Source organism: Lissotriton helveticus, chromosome 5_1 (genome assembly GCF_964261635.1).
Source record: "Lissotriton helveticus chromosome 5_1, aLisHel1.1, whole genome shotgun sequence".
Lineage (NCBI taxonomy): Eukaryota > Metazoa > Chordata > Amphibia > Caudata > Salamandridae > Lissotriton > Lissotriton helveticus.
Window position 1 is genome coordinate 91787286 of NC_136065.1, and position 26765 is coordinate 91814050.

The 26765-nt window shown below is 44.2% G+C and overlaps 1 protein-coding gene across 1 annotated transcript in view; it reads right to left on the reverse strand.

The window, feature by feature from the left end:
* Window positions 1-10176: 10176 nt before the first annotated feature.
* Window positions 10177-26765, reverse strand: part of LOC144754200 (E3 ubiquitin-protein ligase TRIM39-like) — a 155579-nt gene continuing 138990 nt past the window's right edge. The window contains exons 6-8 of the mRNA XM_078641787.1: window positions 16039-16960; window positions 15799-15990; window positions 10177-10271 (exon numbers count right to left, since the gene is read on the reverse strand). Of these exons, the coding sequence (XP_078497913.1) occupies window positions 16449-16960 (512 nt within the window). The 3' untranslated portion in view covers window positions 10177-10271; window positions 15799-15990; window positions 16039-16448. The remainder of the gene's footprint in view (window positions 10272-15798; window positions 15991-16038; window positions 16961-26765) is intronic.

Genomic DNA, 26765 nt, shown 5'->3' on the forward strand with positions numbered 1-26765 from the left:
TACTCCAGCGAGATTAAACGTAGTTCTAATCCGACCAAGCTGGTCTTTAAGATCCTTAAAGATCTTACCGCTAAGAGAGTCCCAGTGTCAGAGGTTTCTTCAGAATCGCACTGTGAAGACCTCGCTGCCTTTTTCTTGGAAAAGGTACGCACCATCTATCGCTCATTTCCGCGCACTAGTCCCTCGAATGTATGGTCGATGCCTAGCCCCAGCACTAACTCCGATCTTACCATCATCCCTGGTGTGTCGGAGGTTGAATTCGACAAACTAGTGGTTAAAGTTAAATCTGGTTCCCCCGCCGATCCGCTTAGGCCTGCACAGTTTAGAGACTCTGCCGGGCTGTGCCTGCCTCCTTTACGCCAACTTATCAATGTTTCATTTGCCTCGGGTACAGTACCAACTAAATGGAAGCAAGCTTCTTTAACCCCCATCCTTAAGAAACCCACATTGGGCACGAGCAAGCCTGAGAATTACCGGCCAATCTCTCTCCTCCCCTGGGCTGCTAAGGTGGCCGAAGCACATGCCAACAGCATACTCACTAAACACCTCCAGACTAACAACATTCTGGATACCTCCCAGAATGGGTTCCGGGCTGGCCATAGCACCGAGACCGCCCTCCTTGCGATGACGCAACATCTGCGATCCGTGCTTGACTCCGGTCAAACAGCGGCACTGGTTCTCCTCGATCTCAGTGCCGCGTTCGACACGGTCTCGCACGTGGTATTGCTTCATCGCCTGGAAGAGGCAGGGATCACTGGCCTGGCCCTTGAATGGTTCAGATCGTTCCTCTCTGCAAGATCGTTACGGGTAGCCACTCCTCCTTTCCAATCCCAAGTCCATCCTATTGAGCAGGGAGTGCCTCAGGGGTCGGCATTGAGCCCTACCCTATTTAACCTTTATGTGCAGCCGCTAGCTGCTGTCGCCAAGCAGTGGGGCCTCCAGGTTCAGGAATGGGTTTGGCGGCAGTGGCAGGCTGGATGACAGCTAACTATCTCAAGCTGAATGCCAATAAAACGGAGGTCCTGATCGTCGGTAAGAACAGCGATCTGTGGGGAGATCAGTGGTGGCCTACGGTCCTGTATAAGACACCCATACCGGTAACTGAGGTAAAAAATCTGGGGCTCTGGCTAGACCCCTCCCTCAGCTTCTCTGGCAACACCAAAAAAGTTGCAGCCACGGGTTTTGGCATTCTACGTGGTATCAGACCAATCCTGTAATTTTTTGATGCTCCCATCAGGCAACTTATAATTCAGGCCACCATACTGTCCCGGCTGGACTACGCCAGCTCTCTCCTGTTGGGGGCTAACGAGGCGGAAATCATCCGGATGCAGCGCATACAGAACGATGCGGCCAGGGCCTTGGTTGGCCTACCTAGGTTTTGTTCAGCGAAGGAAACCATCCGGAAGCTGCACTGGCTCCCAATGGCCCAAAGGATACAATTCAAGACACTGTGCCTGTCCTTTAAAATTCTCAAACAGGACACTCCCAACATCCTTGAGAACCTGTTGACCCCCTATGTCCCTTCACGTTCTCTGAGGTCTAAAGGACAAGCCTTGGTCACGGTACCACGTTTTAAACGTTGTAGAGCTGGAGGGCGCTCCTTCCGCTATTTAGCGGAAAAACACTGGAACTCATTACCAGTCCATATCCGTGCTCTTAATGACCTTCTTTTGATTAGGAGGGTGCTCAAGACGCACCTCTTTCCATCCAGGATCTAACTTCTGCTACTGCCCCTGCTACTGTTTCTGCTGCCCTTTACTTCTGCTGGTAACTGGCTTCTCTGCTGGTCAAAGCGCCGGGACGCCCCTTTGCTGGGGCAGCTGCGCGCTATAGAAGTTTAATTAACATAACATAACATAACATCTCCGTCCTAAACTATTGATACATATCAATAGGAATCGCTATGTGGAAGGTATGCCCACAACACGCCCCTCCTAAACAGCAATTTATTATCCATTTCTAAACCCATTTTAGTAGAAATACATAAGTTCAAGACTTAAATGGGTTTAGTACATCCCACAAAACATTTTTGCAGTTGCAAACTCCGAATATCCATTTACAACTGCAAAAATGCTTTATGCATCTGCCTTAAGTATTGTAATAGACAGACCTTAAGGAACCTTGATGTTTTTCATATTTGGATATTCATTTATTTCAACATCCAGTGCCTCGGTTCCCTCAACTGTAATGACTGTAACAGATATCGATATGTGTAGAAATATGTGAACTTCATTGGTGGCTGGCAGGAAACGGGGGTGGCGGGCGGTGGTACGGAGGCGAAACAAAAAAAATAAAACCCTTACCTATTCACAGCTGCCATTTCTACTCAGTTTCAGTCCCTTCTCAAGGCAGCCTTCTCCTCAGCTTCGGTCCCGGAAGCACACAAGGTCCCCTAAGCCGCTCACTGCACTGCAATGCAGCATTGTGATTGGTCTGAGCGCCTTGGTTCGGCGCTCAGACTGGGACAGGGAGCCTGTGCATGGTTCTTACCAGGATGTGTATTACAGTCTGGTGGGAAACATGCAAAGTGAGCGTGACTGCTTGGCAAACCCATGACGGCCGGCCAAACCGTCATGCGCACTAAGGGCCTCATTAGGAAGGCGGGCGGACTTTGCCCGCCCGCCATCTTTGTGGTAATAGGGACCGCCCGCCTTAAGGGCCGGGGTCCCGTCGCCAGTATAAGGATGCGCCGGCCACTGTGGCGGGCGCATCCCGCATTCCTACCATTGTGGCGGGCGGTGCACTCAGCACCGCCTGCTACAATGGCAGGAAAGCATGCTGTGCACTTCCATGCACAGCATGGCAGGCACTGCGCGGTGCCTGCCATGCTGTGCATGGAAGTGCTGGGGGGTACCATAGGTACCCCCCATGTGCACAACCCACCTCCCCGGAGTCCCTGGGGGCCCGCAACAGGCCCCGCAGGGATTCTCCGCATGCCTTTCCGTCGCGGCATTGCCACCACAGAAAGGCATCCACAATCGCCCATCCTAATATGGCTGGCGGTGTCTGATAGACACCGCCAACATATTATTCCTTTTCCGCCCCGGCCGCAAGGCGTCTTTCCGTCCGCCGAGGTCCCCCCGCCATACTAATATGGCGGGGGGAAACGAGTGTGGATGTCGGCGGATTGCCCCCGACAGGCTGGCGGTGGCTACCGCCAGCCTGGCAGGGGCAATCCGCCCGACATAGTAATGGGCCCCTTAGTGTGCAAACCTTTCCTCCCGCTGTGACCCCAGCACTAACCCAGCCAGTATCGAAAAATAAATGATAATACCATGTTATTATCATTTTATTTTTCTTGCTCTGAGAGCAAAAGGGTGATGCTCTTCCGCCTTCGAGGAGGAGCATCGAGATAGTGCAGTGTGTCAAAATGAAGACAGGTAAATGACTGCTAAAGTCTTCTAGATGTGCAAGAAGTACACACAACCCCACATGCCCCTGGGACCAATTCATATGGACTCGTTTGTCACATTTGAAATGGGATTTTTCTTCTGGTTGTGGAAGAGGGTCAGTAAATCTCAGCCTCACCGCTTCTTCCAGGCACATCCTTCCAAATGTCCCATGGCAAAATCAAAACTGATAGTTTGAAAAGTTTAAGTCATGAAACTAAAAGTGAGGATTTTACTCTGAAAATGAATGCAAACTGTGGGATTATTTTTAAAGTATATAGTTGAGTCAGTTCGTCCATTTTTCAAATGATGAAGTTAGTTTGAGTTGTACTCTCCTTTTCTGTAAACGTTTTATTCTTATCTTGGAACTGCTGCAGCAAGTGGAGGGAGACTCCTCCGTGAATCCCCAGCTCTCGTGATTTCCTTAATATTAGCTACAGCAGCAAATGGAAGCGCCCGGATACTCACTTCTTTTTATCTCTTTTAATACTTGGAGGAAAACCAAATATAACTGTTGGAGAAATCCCCACTGATCAGCCATTCCCATTTCCCAACTGACCTCGTCCTGCATCGCTCAATGATTGAAAAAACAAATGCACTGATCAAAACTAAAGTTTCACCTTTTCAAGGTCATCCGCTGTTGCTTCTGAACAATTGTGTTTACTTACAAGGAGAATAAAGCCCACCCATTGCTTAACATTCGCTCGTCACTCATTTCCTTGCTCCTCTTTGGTCAGCGCATGCCAGCGTCACTTCCTCTTGGTGAGTATGTCCCTCCCCTGGAGCATGACTCAAGAAGTGCTTCCTTGCCCTTGTGTTCTTCCACTGCTTGCGCTTTCGGAGCTACTTTTATTTACTTGAGTTGCAGCACTCCATAAAAGAGCCTTTTTGCAGGCTGTCTACCCCCACCCTCCCCTCTGCTGTTTGCCCTCTACAGCCCTGCATTGTTGCTTCCCCTTCCAATCTTCCCACTTTGCTGCGCCCCACCCCCCCTGCCCACCATCTATGTTGCTTTGCCCCCACCCGTCCACTTTGTCCCCAAGACCTGCCATAAAATGAAGCATTATGGCGCAGACTCTGCCCCCAAAGTAATTTTGACCTTCCCCCACCCGCCCTCTGTGTTGCATTCCTCCCCCTCCCCACCCCCCTCAGTGTTACATTCCTTCCCCTCCCCACCCCCCTCAGTGTTGCCTGCCACCCCAGCCCCCCTCCCAACAGTCAGGTAATTAATTGTGTAGTATGTAATCTACACATGGTAATGGTGATAATAATGTAATAAAAGAGCTAGTGCATAAAACTTATTGACCGACTACGAATCCAAACTAGGTACTCTGGAAAAGGACTCTCAAAAATAGCAAATGAGTAGAAAACAAGGCACCAGTAGAAGATTTCAGTGAAAGAAAGAGCGTTTCAGCAAGTAAAACACTCAAGATGGAGAGAGGAACACAGCTGCACAAAGCCAAAACATGCACACTTCAAATAAATAAGCATTGACAAAGCCAATAGGTCTTGTCTACACAAGAGCTATCTGCATTGTCATTTTTCTCTAGCCATATTATACTGCAGCGCGGCCGCTATGCAGCATGGCGCCAAGTAAAAAAAAAAAAAAAGTACAACGATGCAGCCGCTTTTTCTTTTTTTAACTTTCAGCCATACTGCTGTACAACATGGCTGAAAAAAATATTGACAAAGCCGATAGATCTTATGTAGGTGAAGCCAATTGACATTGCTAATGCTTGTTCCCTTTTTCAAAAGTCCACTAGCCCACTTAATTATAATGCCATAACGCCTGATAAGATCATTCAGACTTTTCTCAAACTCAAGCATTTTTTTACTTTTATGCTTCCAAACAAAAATATTTTTGAACTAAAATTTTCAAATGTATTGTCAAAGGGAGTCAAAGCTGTTCTTCCATCAAGAGGCGCGGAACATATACATAAGACCGACAGGCAGAGGTTAATGCTGAAGTAAGAAATGTTTTTTAAAGCGCCATATTTTACAGAGCATCGAAAACAGCCAATTACTCATTATAGTTATAAGGCTGGAGTAATAGGAAGACACAAATTAGCAATCACTGATCGAAAATAGCTGTGTCCAAGGGCAGAGTAAGAACTCAAATAGCTGTGACTGTTTAAAAAAAACAGTGGCAAACAAAAATTCAATGGCTGCGAAAAGAAAATCTGAAAAAATATGATTTGTAAGTCTATGCAATTGACAGAGCTTATTCCCAGCTGCTCTTTCCATTCATAGGCTTGAAATACCATTTAGGCATCACAGAATCGGAGGCCTCTGGGAGCCATTGACAAACCAAGCATGTGGGCACAAGACCTGGATGGGAGTTCCTTTACAGAGTTGCCCTGGTGACGTCACGCCCTATGCACTCACCCTCCACTCCATAACAAACTCACCCGGTTTTAAGCACAGCACACCTAACAACCCCTTTATTTCACAGACAGCCAGTTGAAAGTATCAATGACATTCAGATCTGCACACTGGGTGACTTGATTTGTTTTTGGCCCCACTTGGTTCTTGTGGCTGTGTATTGGTTTGCGTTTGGACGAAATCTTGGTTCAAACATAATTCATTCAGAAATATATACATATTCATTTAAAAGGGGACTTCTGAAACTTATGCGGTCTGATTTGTAGAGCAATGTTCCAACTGAACAGGGGGTGTCTTGTAATAGCCTTGTTCTCGCATCACCATTCCCAGCAATGCTTCCTCACAGGTGAGTGACATCAAAAGAATGAAAGTGTTATTAGGTTATTTAAGCATTAAAATGTAAGTTATTTCATTCAGTAACTTTGCATCACTTGTTTATGTAGGAAACTGGGTTTTTGTTGAAGAACCACCCCCACACCTTTTGCCTGGTTTTTGATGCAGTACCAGTGTTCTTTCCCTAAACTGTACCAATTGTTTCCCAATTTTACACAACTTCAGTGGCCCTTGTAAGTCCCAAGTAGGCGGTACGCCTAGTACAGAGGGTGTTGGCACTGAAGAGGGACCTCAAGGGCTGCAGCACAAATTGTACCACCCTAGGGTTTCCTCACCAAGACCCATTGCAGACTGCGTGCCGTGGTGCAGGCCAAACTAAAGACTCAACGTGGCACAGATCTGTGTGTGCCATGCCCACAGACAGTGCGTGAGATATAGGTAAGACACCCCTCTAGCAGGCCTTAGCCCTAAGACAGGGTGCACTATATCTCCTGTGAGTGCATACCTGCATGTGTAGATTTGCCCCATGCAATATCCTGAACTGTGACCTGCTCTGGTAAGCGGTTTCCGACACCTTTGCACCTGTCCGGCTGGGCCTTGGTGAAGAGGACCAAAGGTGTCCCTACATCCCTGAGCATCGCAACTAACCTCTCCAGCTGATGATTTGCTTCCAACGACCTCCTGCGGCCATGTTCCGATTTTGCCTTTCTCCATTGCTCTACATTGGCACCCTGCTGCCCCTGGTGGTGTACGCTTGGTGCTGACTTGGACACTGCCCAGTTCTTGCTTCAACCCCTGGAGACTGGTACCCCAAGCTGGTGCTACTTACCTGTAAGCAGCATCTGTCTGATTGCCCCATTCTTCATTGAGTTGTATTGGGTGCCCAAACCTGTATTTGCACCCAGCAACCCTAGGTCGCTTATAGGGTATTGTTGGTGCTGAACTGAACCTTGCCCAAAACTGATCTTAACTCTCGAAGACTGGTTTAGTTAGTCGATGTTATCTATATGTATGCTGAATGCTTTCTTCCTCCTATAGGTTATCATTGCAAAGACTAAAAATTGCCCTTTTCTGAGATTGAAAATGAATTCTATTGCAAAATGTATTTTCCTAAGACGAAGATCTGTGGTTCTGAATAATAAATATAACCAAATATTTTTTTAAATAAATTTATCACAGATTTATTCATTGAGTGTGTGTCTCATTTTTTGCCTGAGTGTGTTCAACAAAGCCGAACTGCTCGCCCACACTACCATAAAGAGAGCTGTTCGTACTTACCTAATGTAGCCTCTGCTGTACCTCTGGGGACTCCCTTGACTCTGCGCACACTATACCTTACTTTGGTATAATATATACAGACCCAGCTTCCTACAGTTTATCTCTTCCATTGGAAGCAAAGAAACCACAGGACCTGTTAAACGTCTCAGCAGATATTGCTGGAGTGAAAGGATTTCATTTTATTTAGCAGATTCTCAGTTGCACACTCCCCTTTCCTTCAGGGTGGTAGTCAGATTCACCCACTCCTGCTCATGTACTGCTAGAAGGTTTCAGCTAAAAATTGCCCTCCACTGTCACTTACTATGACTTTCTGTAAACCTTCCTTTCGGAATACAGCATCCACAGAGTTCACCTCAGCAAAAAAATTCCCATTTGCTTCAATTTTGTAATCTGTACATAAAAGTAGTACTTTTATACACAACCACTCGCGCTTGCAAACGGTTTGAAATAAAGTTCGTAATGTGAAGCTTTCCAAAGAAATTAGGACAGTTTATGGTCTGAATACTAATGGGGCCATTGCATAACGGATGTCTCGATGATCTAACTAAAATGCATTCATTTTATTGCCCGCCTAAGGATGACATGCTGCATCAGCCTGCCTTAAATCGAACCGGTGGCCTACAACCCACTGAGCCATATGTCCAGTACACAAGTCTCTCCTGGAACATTTGCAAACTGACAAACGTGGCATTCAGGCCAGAGCTGACGTCTGTACTGGGGAACCAGGTGCCAATCTCCACATTTTTAATTGGACTTACAGTCTGTCCAAGGTCGATAAAATAGGATCAGCGAGTTTGCTAACAAGATCCCTTATTTACACATGCAAGAAGGCAATTCAGATGCATGGCGATGGGGAAAACATTAGCAAATGTTCTTTTATTCTGTCCTGAACAGTGCATCCCACCGCTGTGGAAATCTGAAATAATCTTCGTTAGCATGAGCTGAAGCCATCTTGGTTGTTGCAACCATTTTGTTAGCTTTGACTAAGCCTAAGACAGACCCAAGACCTGCTGAACTTCAGGAGGATACTCAAGACCTGGCTGTTCAATCAGAGTAGCCCCCCCCCCCCCCCCTTCACCCCAGCGCCTTCTAAATGAAATCTTTGCGCAGACAGTATAAAGCCACTGAAGGCAACTGGTTTCTGGAGCAACCACAAAGGACTGAAAGAGAACACCAGAAAGACTTTATAACAGATGGAAATAGAGCGCCCAAAAGACAAAATGTCAGTTTTCCTAAGGTTCTGATATCATTGCATAATATGGAATGCATAAAACAAAAAACAAAATACTCAACAGGGAGTCTGCCTCATCCTTCCAATTGACCACTCAGGTATCATTAGAGACCAATAAATACACATAACACCAGCTGCAGCCACTAAACAACAGCAATATTTTATGCGCAACTGCTCAATTTGAATTTTGTCCAAGGAAAGGGGCTGTAATATGGAGTGGGGTGTCTGATTAAAGACATGTTTTTTGGGTCAAGAGAAAGAAGGAGACACATACCATGGCATGTGGTCATGTGTTCCTATGTGGCCCTTCGCAAAGCTAGACTGCTCATCTGCCAGTCGGTTATTACCGTTCTTGGCTCTTTAATCTGGTAGTAAAAATGTGATATATTTTCCTAGATAGTGCAAAGCAATTGAAGGCGACTGTTTTCTGGAGCAACAACAAATAGCCAAAAGAGCCCACCAGAAAGACTTTATTGCAAGAGGAAAGAGAGTCCCCGAAACACATAATGCCAGGGCAGGGGTAGGAATGGTTCTAAGTTCATGTTTAAAAACAATCACTTTAAATAAGAACTTTTTAGTGCAGAACTATACATATTGATGTCAAACCGTCTCTTTATCGGAGCTGCTTTGTCGGTTTTTCTTTCATCCAGATTATCGAATTTTGCTATTGGACATCTGCCTAGGCCGGCTACACGAAGCACGGCTACGAAGTGACTTTTATGAGCTCTGAGAATTTTCCGTGATGAGCTGTTCCTTAACGGCGGCCCCCAAAGCGTCAAAATTACTGAAATTAAAAAAAGAAGAACCGCGGCAGCTTATGCGCCCGACTTCTCTAAAGACTAGAACCATATCGGAACCTGACATCGCGCTTTTTCTAACATTTTGATGCTTATAGCACAACCCCGTCGACCGTTATCCACTTAAATCCGTGGGCCAAGACTGCATAAAACTAGTAGCGGCCCTCTCCTTTTTGCCCCTATAGTTATGAGGGTGGCAGTCTGAAATAATTTCCCCTTGTTTGGTAAGACAGGTCCCATTGCTTTCCTTGTTGGACATAACAGTATATGCGCCCTGAAGAAGGTGGCACCCAAAAAAAGGGTTTTTTCCACCGAAACGCGCGTCAGCGCTTTGAAGTAGTCCACTCCTTTGATATCTTTGAACCATGTACCTTGAAACAATAATGAAACATGTTGAGAAGTTCCTTTTTTGAAACAATAACTGACTTTGACTGGAGTGACTTTGAGGTCCTTACCAGTATGGACCTATCAATAATTGTTAAAAATTTTAAAAATGAGTAACATGTACAGTATTGTTTAGTAGTTTAAATCCGCCGTTTTTGAACATTTATAGGCACTGTTGAGGGACTCAGGTGCACATCAAGCTGTTTTTTGTATATATGTGATAAATGCATCTGTGGTTCCGTATGATTATGGTTGGAGTATGAAGGTGACTGAGTGTTTGTGAATGGATCTTTGTGCGATGGGATCTGATTGTATTTATTAATGCATTGAAAATATATATAAGAACATTAAAAATTGAAAATAAAACAATGAATCACACAAATAAATGTTTCTATTTGTTTGTTAATGGTCCAGCCAGAGTGTCTGACTCAATATAGGACATATTGCATATCTTTAAAAGAAACAGTTAGAGTTTCTCTTGTTAATTGTAGTATCCCATTTACTGTGTATCATAGAATTGCATCTTAGGAATTGTTAAGCTCTGATCTGTGTTCTACACTCTGTATGTGGGAGTTGCTCAGCTCTTCTGGCATTCCCAACTTGGTGGTTGTATAAGCTGTTTCCTCTTCTGAATAAACTACTTCTACTTCAAGACTGTGTATCCAATTACTTCATAAACTGGCGACGATCGGGATACCAAGAAGAAGGACTCACTCTTTAAAGGAAGGAAGGAATTTCTTTTCTTTTTTTAATCGAGGAACAGCGTTCACGCATCTTAAAAAGGTATTTTTTTTAACTATCTTACTTACGTGTAAAACGATCGCACCAGCGGCAGTAATTAATTCTGTGCCTTGATCGCACCTGCGGCAGTGTTTGGCGGTGTTTTTCCATGGTTTTTAATTAACTTTGTCATCACCGTCTTCATTCAGCATGCTACTGCATTTTTCTTTTTCGCATATTTGACTTTACAAGATCAGCCTCAGCCTGTGCACTGTGTCGTGTGAAGCGTAACAACGGATATGCTGACCAAACTTTCAAGGAAAGTTAAAAGCCTTTGATTAATATCTTTGGATGATCTGTATGTTTTTGAACCTGACCTGAAGTTCCATGGCGCTTTGGTGAGCGAGCCCCAGAGTTCGCGCTGACGCCGGTGATTCAGTGTTCTCGTTCATGCCTGAGCGTGTTCTCTGTGTCAACATTCTGCACGACGCTCGTCTAAGGCGTCACACAGAGGTCAAAGTGTGACACACTTCGACGTAACGTAGCGGCCATCTTGCGGATTTATTTTTCTTTCCCCTTCTTTGTTTTCGACTATGCTGCATTACGCTAAGGATAACTATTAATTACATTTCCTTTTTGACAGCGCACAACGAACGGCTGCATCTAATAAACTGCTGCACAATTATTTCTCTTCCATTGGACTGTCTACAGGAAACCCCATTGAAGAAACGGTATTGACCACGGTGACTACATTTATTTTGTTAGTTCATTATTTTACTGTTGTTTTGTTGTACAAATCTGGGTGTTTAAGTTTCCTATTATTTATTGGAAATGTCGAATAATATTGCTTCTCCTTCGCATTTTTTACCTACTGCTGGGGATCCTAAGGTAGAATGGGACCTGTGGTATCCCACATTTGTAGCCTATGTGGATGTGGTGGAAGAGGATGGGTGTTCTCCCAAAAGAAAATTGGCACTATTAAAAAATTGTCTGGGAGGTGCAGGTCTTAAGGAGTTAGAAAACTTACCTCCCATTGAGGGTGCTGGTGATTTTAACATTTTTGAGGTCGTAGTAAAACAATTAGCTTCTTGGTTTGGAAGGAAAATTAATACAGTGATGGAGAGATTTAAGTTCTACTCTAGGGCACAGAAAAATGATGAGTCCATTGAGAACTATGTGGCTGCGTTACGAACTTTAGCAGGTTCGTGTGCTTTTGAAACGATTAATTTCAAACAGGTGTTAAGAGATCAAATTATGATGAAGACCAAGAGTAAAAAGATACAAGAACGTTTATGGATGGGAACTGAATCTTCTCTCAATGCAGTATTAAATATAGCTAAAGGTATTGAACAATCTGAACTTTTTCATTCATCAGATTGGAGGCCAAGATGTTAAGAATAAGGTAATAATTCCAGAGGTTGCTTTGGTAAAGGATGTCCATATTCAAAAAAAGTTTCCTTTCACTCAGACTAAAAAGGAGTATTTTGGAAAGGACAACAAATTCACGGGCAAGAAATCCCAAGTGATTTGTTACAGGTGTGGAGGAAACGATCATGTTGGTAATTACAGGGGTTGTCCAGCATGGAATAAAATTTGTATAAAATGCAAAAAGCCAGGCCATTTTAGTAAAATGTGTAGATCTCCACAAAAAGTAAATTTACTAACTGACTCAGAATATGAAAACTGTGAGGAGATTCAGGAAATTAATACTTTATTATGAGTTGGCGACACTAAATGCAAAGGTTTTCCCAAAGATATAATATCAATAAATGGTGTAGAAATTTCTATGCTCATAGACTCATGTGCCTGGTACAGTATAATTGGCAAAGATATCTTTAACAAGTACTGGGATTCTTCAGATTTACTTCCATAAGATGTTCGACCGGGAGGTTATACTGGTCAGAAAATTGATTTAGTTGGCTTTATGTGGGCGGATATTAAGTTCAAACATAGGAACATTAAAGGGAAAATGTATGTTGCATCCAAGGGAGCCTCTATCCTAAGCTGGCCACACCAACACGAATTAGGAATTAAACTGGATCCTAATGCCTCTCCACCAGTTTATTTAGTACCTCCGGTTGATGATGAGTTTACAGTTCAAATTAAAAGCAAGTTTCCTAACATTTTTTCTGATACACTGGGGGAATTTGTAAATTTCAAACATAAAAGTATCCTAAAGGAAAGTGCAATACCAGTTTAACATAAAGTCAGAAATGTACCTCTAGCATACCGAGACAAATTAAAAACTATATTGTTGGATTTAGTGACCAGAGGAATTATTGAACCAACTGAGTCCTCTCCCTGGGTTTCTCCAGTGGTTTTATCTATTAAAAGCAACGGCGAACTTCGTCTATGTGTTGACCTTCGCAGCTTGAATAGTGAAATTTGGGTTGATAGACATCCCCTACCCCATATTCATGAATTGATTTCTACGCTCTCTGGTGCTTGCGTCTTTTCAACCTTAGACTTGGCTAGTGCTTACCATCAGGTGTTACTACATGACGATTCTAAGTTTCTCACCACTTTTATAACACCAGAAGGCATGTTTCAATTTCGACGCATGCCATTTGGTTTAGCCAGTGCCTGGTCTGTATTCCAAAGACTTATGAAAGATGTTTTGGAAGGTTGTGATAACGCCATAGCCTTCCAAGATGATATTTTAATATAAAGGAAGAATTTTGAGGATCATGACAAGAATCTGGATAAGGTACTGAAATCTGTTCAAGGAAAAGGTTTGACTTTGAAATTTGCTAAATGTAAATTTAGACAGAGCACTGTAGAATACTTGGGACATGAAATTTCTGCTCAAGGCATCAAACCCAAACACAACCACATTCTTAGCATAACTAAGGCACCAGCACCTAGTAGCAAAGAACAATTAGTGTCATTTTTGGGCCTTACGGAGTTTTATAGTAAATTTGTACAAGATTACTCGTCTAAGGTTCATCCTTTAAGGTTATTGTTAAAAAAAGATGCTAAATTCATTTGGAACAATGAACAACAGACTGCTTTTAAATTACTTAAAAAAGAGATTGTAAATGCTCCTTTTTTAAGACCTTTTGATTTGGGTAAAGAATGCATTGTGTGTGTTGATGCTAGTAACGTGGGTCTTGGTTCTGTGCTGATGCAAAAGGATATGGGTGAGGAATATGTAGTTTCCTATGCATCTCGGACTCTTCGGGGTGCAGAGTTCAATTACTCCACCATTGAGAAGGAACTTCTAGCTTGCACTTGGGTGGTCGAACATTTTAGGCAGTTTCTTTGGGGAACGAAATTCCGTTTGCGAACCGACCATAAGCCCTTGATAAACATGTTAGCTGCTGGTGGGGGTCGTACTTTAACAGCACGTCTAGCATGTTTAGCCGCAAAACTACAAGAATTTCAATGTGTAGTAGAATATGTCTCTGACCGCTTAAATGTTCATGCAGATTGCATGTCTAGATTGCCTTGTGTGGTTTCAGAAGTAATTGCCAATATTCCTCGGGATATTGATGTGGTTTTAACTATTGATGATGTTAATGATGTTAAGTGTAATGCGTCATCCAGTATTATCTCAGAAACTGTTTGGAGAGACGCCATGTGGAAGGATGCTTGTTTGTCCAATGTGGTGGATTTTTTTAAACATGGGTGGCCTGAAGAAAGAAAACTTTCTGGTGATGTTTTGTCTTTTAGTAAAATAAAAGAGGAACTGATGTTTGATCAGGGTTTTGTAAATAGGGGAGATAAGATAGTTCCTCCTTGTGATTTGAGAGAAAAAATCATTTCCATGGCGCATGAGGGCCATATGGGCATGTCTAACACTAAAAGAAGAATCCGTGAATTCTACTGGTGGCCTGGTATCGATAGGATGGTTGACAAATGGGTCAGTTCTTGTCCTCCTTGTGCCAATAGTGATAAGTCAGTTAAACCTTTGGCTGCAAAAATGGATATTTCCCCTATTGAGTTTGCTATGTGTCCTTGGAAGAAACTTGGGATTGATATTGTTGGTCCTCTTGACTTATCAGATAATAAGTCTGTTTTCATCTTGGTATTGATTGATTACTTTTCTAAATGGCCAGAGTTGAAGATAGTGGATAAAGTTGGGTCCTCTCAGGTAGTTGAATTTCTTGATGAGATATTTTGTAGGGAGGGAATTCCAGCTGAGTTAGTATCGGATAATGGTCCACAATTTGTTAGTAGTGAGTTTTCTTCTTTCCTTGATAGGTGTGGTGTGGTACACAAAAGGGTGTCAAATTACAACCCACAGGCCAATGGTCAAACGGAGCGTTTCAATAGAGTTATTAAGGAGTCCATTCAACTGGCTGTTAAAAGCAAGTTAGATTGGAAGAAAACTCTTCGAGCGTCTCTTCTATCATACCGCATTTCGCCTAACTCAGTCACAGGCATATCCCCGTTTGAACTGTTAAAAGGTAGGAAACCTGGTTCGAAGCTGTTACCTTGGTGGATGAAGTTGAAGATTCCTTGTGAATCTTGTGTTGATCCATCCAAGCTTAGGGATAAGGTTTTGAAAAATCAGGAAAAGATGAGGTGTCCCTCTGGCCGTATAAGTGATCACAGATCTGGGATTAAAGTTGGTGACCTGGCGAGAGTCAAGTTTGGAAGAACTTCTGGTTCTAGATGGAACAAATGGTCTGATCCTTGTAGAGTTACTGAAGTTTTCAGTAAAGCTGTTAGGGTAGAAGGTGGTAAAGTGTGGAACTTTCGTAGGGTTTCTTTGTGTAGAGCTTCTAATTTGACAATGAGTTCTCTGCCCCCTTCCTCTGAGTCTGATGGTAATTCGTATCCGGCTCTTTTGGACACATTTGGGGGTGATGTACAAAGTTCTACGAGGATTAATGATGAGTTATTTGCAAATGTATTGGACTCTTTTGGACAAGAGTCTTTGGAATCTGATGTTATGTGTGACAGTCCTACTCAACAATGTCGTGCTAATGATTCCCACCTTAGTGTGGGTAAACTAAATATACAATCTACTGACGTTCCTTTAAGGAAAAGTTCTCGTGTCAAACATACTCCTGTTAAGTTACGTGATTTTGTTCATTAATTTTTTTTATGTGTTTATTGTTTTTTTTTTTGTTTTTTTTTAAAAGGGGGAACGTGTGTAGTATCCCTTTTACTGTGTATCATAGAATTGCATCTTAGGAATTGTTATGCTCTGATCTGTGTTCTACATTCTGTATGTGGGAGTTGCTCAGATCTTCTGGCATTCCCAACTTGGTGGTTGTATAAGCTGTTTCCTCTTCTGAATAAACTACTTCTACTTCAAGACTGTGTATCCAATTACTTCATTAATATTGGTCAAAACTACGCATGTCAAAGAAATGCACTTTTGAATTATGCAGACTTTATAATATTTTACGTGGTTTGCTTCATGATTTACATGGAAACATTTTCTGGGCGCTGCTCCTGCATGGGCTGTAAGAGGCAGGCCAGACCCTTGGCTTGGATCCCCCTGTTAATGTGTTGGCACGCCCACCTTTGCACGAAAGTGTACCCATTACCACAGCCTTCCCTGTCCTCTGACCCAGCACACTGTACACAGAGCCCCATTGCCAAACAATGCATACATCACAGAGACCCTGAGGGACTAGGGAAGAGCGCACTGTGGAATATAAACTGTGGAATATAAGTCTGTGCGGAAATACAGGGACAGTAATTTATTAATAATGACAATTCACAGGGCTGCCTGTTTACTGGGAGACACCATCTGTCACCATGAGAACAATCCTAATGGGAGCGCTGAACAGACTGTAGGGGCAGAAGAGCCCTTTAAAGCAGAAAATAACACCCTAATAAACGGGCCCCTCGCAAGAGACTTATCCCCAAACAGAGAGTTTTATCATTTAAAAGCGTCTCTGCGTGTGCTCGTCACCTTGTTATCACTGCAGAAGGGGGTGTGCGGCAGGGATGAGGGGCTGAAGCCTTCTGTAGCTCTCACACCAGCCTCATCTCTGTTCCTGCCTCGATCCAGAAGTACGGGAAGAGCCGCTCTGTGAAGGGGGCCTGCGGGGAGGTGTAGAGAAGCTCCATGGAGTCAGCATTATAGAGGGACAGCCGCCCCCCCTCGTAGTCCAGGTACACCCCCAGCTTCAGGGGCTTCTCACGAGGGGATAGAGGGGTCCGAGGGTAGGTGAGAGCCCTGTACTGACCCCCCAACCCCTGCACAGCCCAGACTCCCCCCTCAGGTGACCATGTGAAGCTTCCCTTCCTGTCCACAGACTCTGCTGCGACCCCCACATTCCACCCTCTCCCCTCCTGCAGCGGCTGCACCTCCCAGTAGTGTCTGCCGGAGGTGAACCCCTCGCTCCCCAGCACACAGGGGTAGTAGGTGAATCTCTTGGGAGTGTCCGGCAGGGGCTGTGCTGTGTCCGTCCATCTCACTCGTCTCCCCCCCTCAGAGAGGAGGAGCTGAGGATGAGCCGTGTCAGGATCCAGAGTCACCATCACTGCAGAGAAGAGATTCACAATTAGAGCTTTAATGACACAAATAAGGACTGTAATTACTACTTCTGTTTTACATATGATTAATTTACACCACATCTGGAAAGAGCACGCTGTGCTAGAGAGCGCAGCACTAGACTGCTCACTACACTAAAGAGTGTATTTATCTGGAACACACACTACACCAAACAATACACTGCTCTACATAGAAAGGACTTTATACTACACTGCACCAAACTACCACGCATGATGCATACTACACTACCCTACATATGAACCAAACTACACCACACCACACATGATGCATACTACACTACACAAAACTACCACTTATGACACATACTACACCACACATAAACCAAACTCTACTACACCACACATGACGCATACTACACTAAACAACACTACCACACATGAAGCATATCAAACTACACCCCACTACCACATGAGGCATTCTACAGTAGACCACAATACACACGAGAAGCATACTACACAACACCACACATGATCCAAGCTATGGTATACCACATATAACCCACACTACACTACACCCCAATACCACACATTTCAAATACTACACTACACCCTACTACCACACATGAAGTCATGCTGCACTACAGCACACATGAAGCATACTATACTACATAATACTATCACACATAAATCAAACCACACTACATCAAACTACCACATAAGAAGTATACTACACTACATCATACTACCACACATGAAACATACTTTTTGATACATCACACTACCACACATAAAACATACTACACTACACCATCCCCACAGATGACGTATACTACACATCACACTACCACACATTGCACATACTACACCGCACCACAGATGACCCAAACTATACTATACCACACATAAACCATAATACACCACACCAAGGTGTCATACATGAGATATAATATACTATGCATCAAACTTTAAGTATCCCACTTAGTACGTCAGGTGTGATCAATATATATATATATATATATATATATATATATATATATATATATATATATATATTACCTACTGGCGATAGCCAGTAGGTATATATAGTTAGGATTTTTTTCCTATGGGATTTTTGAAAATTCTATGTCGAATAACTTTGGCGTTTGAGGACAGAATTGGCTGAAATTTTCAGGAAAATGGAACATTTTGTTTCTGAGCAGCCCCTGAAAATTTGGGGGGGTTTCGTCAAGGGGGGGCCGAGAAAAAAGGGGGGTCCCAAAACGTGTTTTTCCCATGCAATTTTCCATAGGGCGGTTGGCCTCACTTTTAGCCTGAACGGCTGAATGGATTTACACCAAACTTGGCAAAATTGTAGGGACTGGTAGCCCGATGTGCCTTTGCTATGTCTCAAGATATAGGCTCCAGTGGTTTTTACGAAAATTAACTTTGAAAAATATATATTGGGCTACATTGGGCTATATATATGTTGGAGCCCAAATGTAGCCCAATGTAGCCCAAAGATGGCCACCAGAGACAAAAAAAAACAAATGTAGCCCAAATATCAGCCAGATGTAGCCCAACTATAGCCCAATGACAGAATGTCCCAGAGTGTTCTAAAGAACAACTAGAGTGCTAACAGTCCTACTTATTACAAAGGTATGGCACACCTGAAGCCATCTTGATTGGAATAAAGTGGTAACTCTTAAAACATTTAATTTAAAAAGGAACAAAATGAGGGGGTTCATTTTGCCATAGAAAGTATGATTAGCGAATATATGACGAAATCCCGCATACCATCAGTCCTCAAAAAAAATCCCGCATGTACTATTAGGCCGCAAATTAAAATAACGAAAACTTTTAGAACGAATATGCCTTTAGCATACACTAAACAACTAAACTACCCTAAACCCTAAAACACTACCCCCAGCATGACCCTACACTACACAAACAGTACAACACTACCCTAAACCCTAAAACACTACCCCCAGCATGACCCTACACTACACAAACACTACAACACTACCCTAAACCCTAAAACACTACCCCCAGCATGACCCTACACTACGCAAACACTACAACACTACCCAAAACCCTAAAACACTACACCCCAGCATGACCCTACACTACGCAAACACTACAACACTACCCTAAACCCTAAAACACTACCCCCAGCATGACCCTACACTACACAAACACTACAACACAACCCTAAACCCTAAAACACTACCCCCAGCATGACCCTACACTACGCAAACACTACAACACAACCCTAAACCCTAAAACACTACCCCCAGCATGACCCTACACTACGCAAACACTACAACACTACCCTAAACCCTAAAACACTACCCCCAGCATGACCCTACACTACGCAAACACTACAACACTACCCAAAACCCTAAAACACTACACCCCAGCATGACCCTACACTACGCAAACACTACAACACTACCCTAAACCCTAAAACACTACCCCCAGCATGACCCTACACTACGCAAACACTACAACACTACCCAAAACCCTAAAACACTACACCCCAGCATGACCCTACACTACGCAAACACTACAACACTACCCTAAACCCTAAAACACTACCCCCAGCATGACCCTACACTACGCAAACACTACAACACTACCCTAAACCCTAAAACACTACCCCCAGCATGACCCTACACTACGCAAACACTACAACACTACCCTAAACCCTAAAACACTACCCCCAGCATGACCCTACACTACGCAAACACTACAACACTACCCTAAACCCTAAAACACTACCCCCAGCATGACCCTACACTACGCAAACACTACAACACTACCCAAAACCCTAAAACACTACCCCCAGCATGACCCTACACTACGCAAACACTACAACACTACCCAAAACCCTAAAACACTACCCCCAGCATGACCCTACACTACGCAAACACTACAACACTACCCAAAACCCTAAAACACTACCCCCAGCATGACCCTACACTACGCAAACACTACAACACTACCCAAAACCCTAAAACACTACCCCCAGCATGACCCTACACTACGCAAACACTACAACACTACCCAAAACCCTAAAACACTACACCCCAGCATGACCCTACACTACGCAAACACTACAACACTACCCAAAACCCTAAAACACTACACCCCAGCATGACCCTACACTACGCAAACACTACAACACTACCCAAAACCCTAAAACACTACCCCCAGCATGACCCTACACTACGCAAACACTACAACACTACCCAAAACCCTAAAATACTACACCCCAGCATGACCCTACACTACGCAAACACTACAACACTACCCAAAACCCTAAAACACTACCCCCAGCATGACCCTACACTACGCAAACACTACAACACTACCCTAAACCCTAAAACACTACCCCCAGCATGACCCTACACTACGCAAACACTACAACACTACCCTAAACCCTAAAACACTACCCCCAGCATGACCCTACACTACGCAAACACTACAACACAACCCTAAACCCTAAAACACTACCCCCAGCATGACCCTACACTACGCAAACACTACAACACAACCCTAAACCCTAAAACACTACCCCCAGCATGACCCTACACTAAACAACCACCACAACTCTACACTACACTAACACAACACTACACTACACTACACTACACTACACAATCACTAACCCACGAAAAAATTAACACAAACCCACTTACCTCTCTCGTCATCGTGGTTTTCACAACGCAAATGCATTTACCATACATGCCTTTAAAACGTAATTCTTTGTAAAGGCATGCGCGATAAATGCACATGCGTTTTGAAAAAATGCGGGATAATGGTATGCTAGGTCAATGACCTTGCGGGATAATGGTATGCGGTCTGAAAGTCTGCGGGATAAAAAATGCGGGAAAATGGCTGCAAACCATGATTAGCAGCAGACTTCCCTGGTGAGCACTAGCTTTACTACAGTGATCTAATGAGCAACTAGAGTGCTAACATTCAGAATTTATGGCAAATGTGTGACACATCTGAATGCCTTCTTGATAGAACCAAAGTAAACAAGCATTGAAAATGCAATAGATCTCGCCCTCGTTTAAGTTAAAGCCATTCTGTTTGTAATGAGGTGGCTTTTTAGCTTTGCTTTTATTAGTGTTTTTAAAACTTTCATGTAAATAACATGCATATGTATGCATATATGTATATGTATGCATGCATTTATATTTATATAGATATGCAGATTATATATGTTTATATATGTATATTACCTACTGGCGATAGCCAGTGGCTATATATAGTTAGGATTTTTTCTCTATGGGATTTCTGAAAATTCTATGACTAATAACTTTGGCGTTTGTGGATGGAATGGGCTGAAGTTTCAGGAAAATGGCACATTTTGTTTCTGAGCAGCCCCTGAAAATTTGGGGGGGTTTCGTCAAGGGGGGGCCGAGAAAAAAGGGGGGTCCCAAAACGCGTTTTTCCCATTCATTTTTCCATAGGGCGGTTGGACTCACTTTTAGCTCGAACGGCTGAATAGATTTACATGAAACTTGGCAAAATTGTAGATATGGTTTGCCCGACGTGCCTTTGCTATGTCTCAATATATGTGCTCCAGTGGATTTTGAGAAATTAACGTTTAAAAAAATATATATATCTGTGACAGCGCTCCGGTTAGCGCCCCGGTTCGCGTACCTGACGCGTAACGGAACTTCGCGAAGCGAAGCTGATTGGCTCTCCGGTGTCTGTCAACATTCTAAACAGTCCGGAGCGGCCGCCATCTTGTCTCTCGGTACGATCGAGAGACAAGATGTGGTGAAAAACGAAGGGGGAAATGAAGGAAAGGGGGCAAGGTAGACCACTCCTGACCCCCTAGGATTGATGAGGGGGATATTAAAGTGCCCCGCGGGGCAAAAAATAAAAAAAAAAATTTTTTTGCGATTTTACGCCGTAGAGGCGCGTCCCGGGCAGCTCACCGGGCAGCTCACCGGGCAGCTAACCGGGCAGCTAACCGGCAGCGTAGCTGTCAACATTGTAAACAGTCCGGAGCGGCCGCCATCTTGTCTCTCGGTAGGTTCGAGAGACAAGATGTGGTGAAAAAAGAAGGGGGAAATGAAGGAAAGGGGGCAAGGTAAACCCCTCCTGACCCCCTAGGATTGATGAGGGGGATATTAAAGTCCCCCGCGATTTTTCACGGTAGAGGCGCTTGTGTTTTTGGAGCGTCCGGTTCGCGTACCGGGTAGCGTCCCGGTAAGCGTAACAAGGGGAAAACCAAGAGAAACAGTAAAAAAAAAATTAAGGGAATAGATTTCCAGCAACCTTGGCAAAATTGTAGGGACTGTTTGTTTGATGTGCCTTTGCAAGGCCTCAAGATATGTGCACGTGTGGATTTTGTCTAATTAAGGTTAAAAAAAAGATATATATCTGTAAGCGTGCTCCGGCACGCTTACGTTACGGGTTTTGTTTGCGCTGCAGAGCCGATACGTCACGGTTATGCGACGCGTCATGAGGCGTCTTACGTGGCTACGTGATACGTCACGTAATAAAGAATATATTTTACAGCTATAGATATTAGCTTTTAAAAAACCAATGAAATTCACTGAAAAAACCATAGGTTATAGACCATATATAGTTAGGAATTTGCATTTACAAAACCTTGAAAATTCACTGAAAAAACCATAGGTTAGAGACCATATATAGTTAGCTGGACATTTTATTGACATAAAACCAATGAAATTCCATATATAGTTAGTTGCACTAACTATATATCGCGCACCCGCAATCCACTGCTGATGATGTCACATATTACATCATTCATGACATGGTCAGTGACATCACTGATGACATCACTGATGACATCTCAAATGACATCACTGATGACATCATGACACACCAATACCAGTTACTACATACGCACTCACTGATTCCTACGTCTACACACACATTCACCCATACAATCACTCATACATACAGTCACTCATTATTACAACACTATCATATGCACTCATACACCTATGCAGACACTCACACACTGCCACTCATCCATGGAGTTACTCACACACCTAGTCAGTCCTGTAAAGAATCAATCACACTTCCATTTCCTCATCTATACAGTTAAACACAGAACACCATACTTCAGTGACATCACTGATGACATCACTTATGACATCTCAAATGACATCACTGATGACATCTCAAATGACATCACTGATGACATCATGACACACCAATACCAGTTACTACATACGCACTCACTGATTCCTACGTCTACACACACATTCACTCATTCACCCATACAATCACTCATACATACAGTCACTCATTATTACAACACTATCATAGGCACTCATACACCTAGTCAGTCCTGTGAAGAATCAATCACACTTCGATTTCCTCATCTATACAGTTAAACACAGAACACCATACTTTTCACACATTTACTAACACATACTTACTCTCTTATACAATCACTGATACAAGTACACATTGATATGCACAGAGTCACACACCTCCCAGCCAGCCACACACACACACTCAGTCTTCCATACATCCACTCATTCTTCAATATGTAAAACATATTTAAACTTTACAAAAACACACAGACACTAGATGATGTCATCAGTGATGTCATTTGAGATGTCATCAGTGATGTCATCAGTGATGTCACTGACCATGTCATGAATGATGTAATATGTGACATCATCAGCAGTGGATTGCGGGTGCGCGATATATAGTTAGTGCAACTAACTATATATGGAATTTCATTGGTTTTATGTCAATAAAATGTCCAGCTAACTATATATGGTCTCTAACCTATGGTTTTTTCAGTGAATATATATATATATATCCACACACAAGTTTGGCGTGCTTGAGCCGCTTTGGCAAAAAACACAGTTGATGGACAGAATGTAGAACAATGTCATACATTCACCCCAGTACAAGGATCTGGGCCTAAATCCATCGTTTTTTTGCACTCCACACCACCCTGGGTTAGACACTGGCTATATGCAAATCAGCTCTGACCCTGTGCCTCATGGGAACAGTCCAGTCCGAACTACCAAGCCATGTCTTTCCCAGACCGGAATCAAGCATCCAAGGACCGGTTTCTGGCTATCAGCCTTCATCAGCCTGGATAGCATGACTCCAGTGGTGTGGAGAGCCTGGGACTCACGTCTGAGCATCCCCAGCCCACTCGGGGTGAAATTGCAAAAAACACAGTTGATGGACAGAATGTAGAACAATGTCATACATTCACCCCAGTACAAGGATCTGGGCCTAAATCCATCGTTTGTTTGCAGTCCACACCACCCTGGGTTAGACACTGGCTATATGCAAATCAGCTCTGACCCTGTGCCTCATGGGAACAGGCCAGTCCGAACTACCAAGCCATGTCTTTCCCAGACCGAAATCAAGCATCCAAGGACCGGTTTCTGGCTATCAGCCTTCATCAGCCTGGATAGCATGACTCCAGTGGTGTGGACAGCCTGGGACTCACGTCTGAGCATCCCCAGCCCACTCGGGGTGAAATTGCAAAAAACACAGTTGATGGACAGAATGTAGAACAATGTCAATGCTTTGGCGGCGGGCTCTCGACGGGGTTCGCCAACCCCCTCCAATTACACACACTCCTGGCCTCAGTGGGTGTGTTATATATTAAATGGGGAAGTGGGTCGGCGGTTGCGCACACCGCTTCCGTTAAAGCCCCTGAAGAGAAGCAAATGGAGCTTCGAAACGCGTCGGGCAGATCCCGTTCGGAGCGGCGTCTACGAGTGGATCCCCGCCCTCACCTATACATAAACCAAGCTGCTGTTCGCGTGCTACTCAAAGGTGGACACCTTCGAGCATTGAGATATATATATATATATATATATTACACACACTCCTGGCCTCAGTTCCTTCGCGGGAAAAACCAGAGTCGAAGCCCAATTGTCACGGTGCAACATAAGTGTTTATTCACTTGATTGTGTGCTTCCCAGACCACACTTCCCAGAATGCACAGTCTCATTTGAGCCTCCCATCGGTGGGTGTGTTATATATTAAATGGGGAAGTAGGTCGGCGGTTGCGCACACCGCTTCCGTTAAAGCCCCTGAAGAGAAGCAAATGGAGCTTCGAAACGCGTCGGGCAGATCCCGTACGGAGCGGTGTCTACGAGTGGATCCCCGCCTTCACCTATACATAAACCAAGCTGCTGTTCACGTACTACTCAAAGGTGGACACCTTCGAGCATTGATTTATACGCGGCCGTCCAGCCGCGGAGTATGCACCACCCCGGTACCCTGGGGGTCACTACAGTGAAGCAGCAGTCGTACTTGGAATCGAGGACAGGCCCACTTGTGGAGTCCATACAGGACTTGATTGTGTGCTTCCCGGACCACACTTCCCAGAATGCACAGTCTCATTTGAGCCTCCCATCGGTGGGTGTGTTATATATTCAATGGGGAAGTGGGTCGGCGGTTGCGCACACCGCTTCCGTTAAAGCCCCTGAAGAGAAGCAAATGGAGCTTCGAAACGCGTCGGGCAGATCCCGTACGGAGCGGTGTCTACGAGTGGATCCCCGCCCTCACCTATACATAAACCAAGCTGCTGTTCGCGTGCTACTCAAAGGTGGACACCTTCGAGCATTGATTTATACGCGGCCGTCCAGCCGCGGAGTATGCACCACCCCGGTACCCTGGGGGTCACTACAGTGAAACAGCAGTCGTACTTGGAATCGAGGACGGGCCCACTTGTGGAGTCCATACAGGACTTGATTGTGTGCTTCCCGGACCACACTTCCTAGAATGCACAGTGTCATTTGAGCCTCCCATCGGTGGGTGTGTTATATAATAAATGGGGAAGTGGGTCGGCGGTTGCGCTCACCGCTTCCGTTAAAGCCCCTGAAGAGAAGCAAATGGAGCTTCGAAACGCGTCGGGCAGATCCCGTACGGAGCGGTGTCTACGAGTAGATCCCCGCCCTCACCTATACATAAACCAAGCTGCTGTTCGCGTGCTACTCAAAGGTGGACACCTTCGAGCATTGATTTATACGCGGCCGTCCAGCCGCAGAGTATGCACCACCCCGGTACCCTGGGGGTCACTACAGTGAAGCAGCAGTCGTACTTGGAATCGAGGACGGGCCCACTTGTGGAGTCCATACAGGACTTGATTGTGTGCTTCCCGGACCACACTTCCCAGAATGCACAGTCTCATTTGAGCCTCCCATCGGTGGGTGTGTTATATATTAAATGGGGAAGTGGGTCGGCGGTTGCGCACACCGCTTCCGTTAAAGCCCCTGAAGAGAAGCAAATGGAGCTTCGAAACGCGTCAGGCAGATCCCGTACGGAGCGGTGTCTACGAGTGGATCCCCGCCCTCACCTATACATAAACCAAGCTGCTGTTCGCGTGCTACTCAAAGGTGGACACCTTCAAGCATTGATATATATATATATATATATATATTCACTGAAAAAACCATAGGTTATAGACCATATATAGTTAGGAATTTGCATTTACAAAACCTTGAAAATTCACTGAAAAAACCATAGGTTAGAGACCATATATAGTTAGCCGGACATTTTATTGACATAAAACCAATGAAATTCCATATATAGTTAGTTGCACTAACTATATATCGCGCACCCGCAATCCACTGCTGATGATGTCACATATTACATCATTCATGACATGGTCAGTGACATCACTGATGACATCACTGATGACATCTCAAATGACATCACTGATGACATCACTGATGACATCTCAAATGACATCACTGATGACATCATCTAGTGTCTGTGTGTTTTTGTAAAGTTTAAATATGTTTTACATATTGAAGAATGAGTGGATGTATGGAAGACTGAGTGTGTGTGTGGCTGGCTGGGAGGTGTGTGACTCTGTGC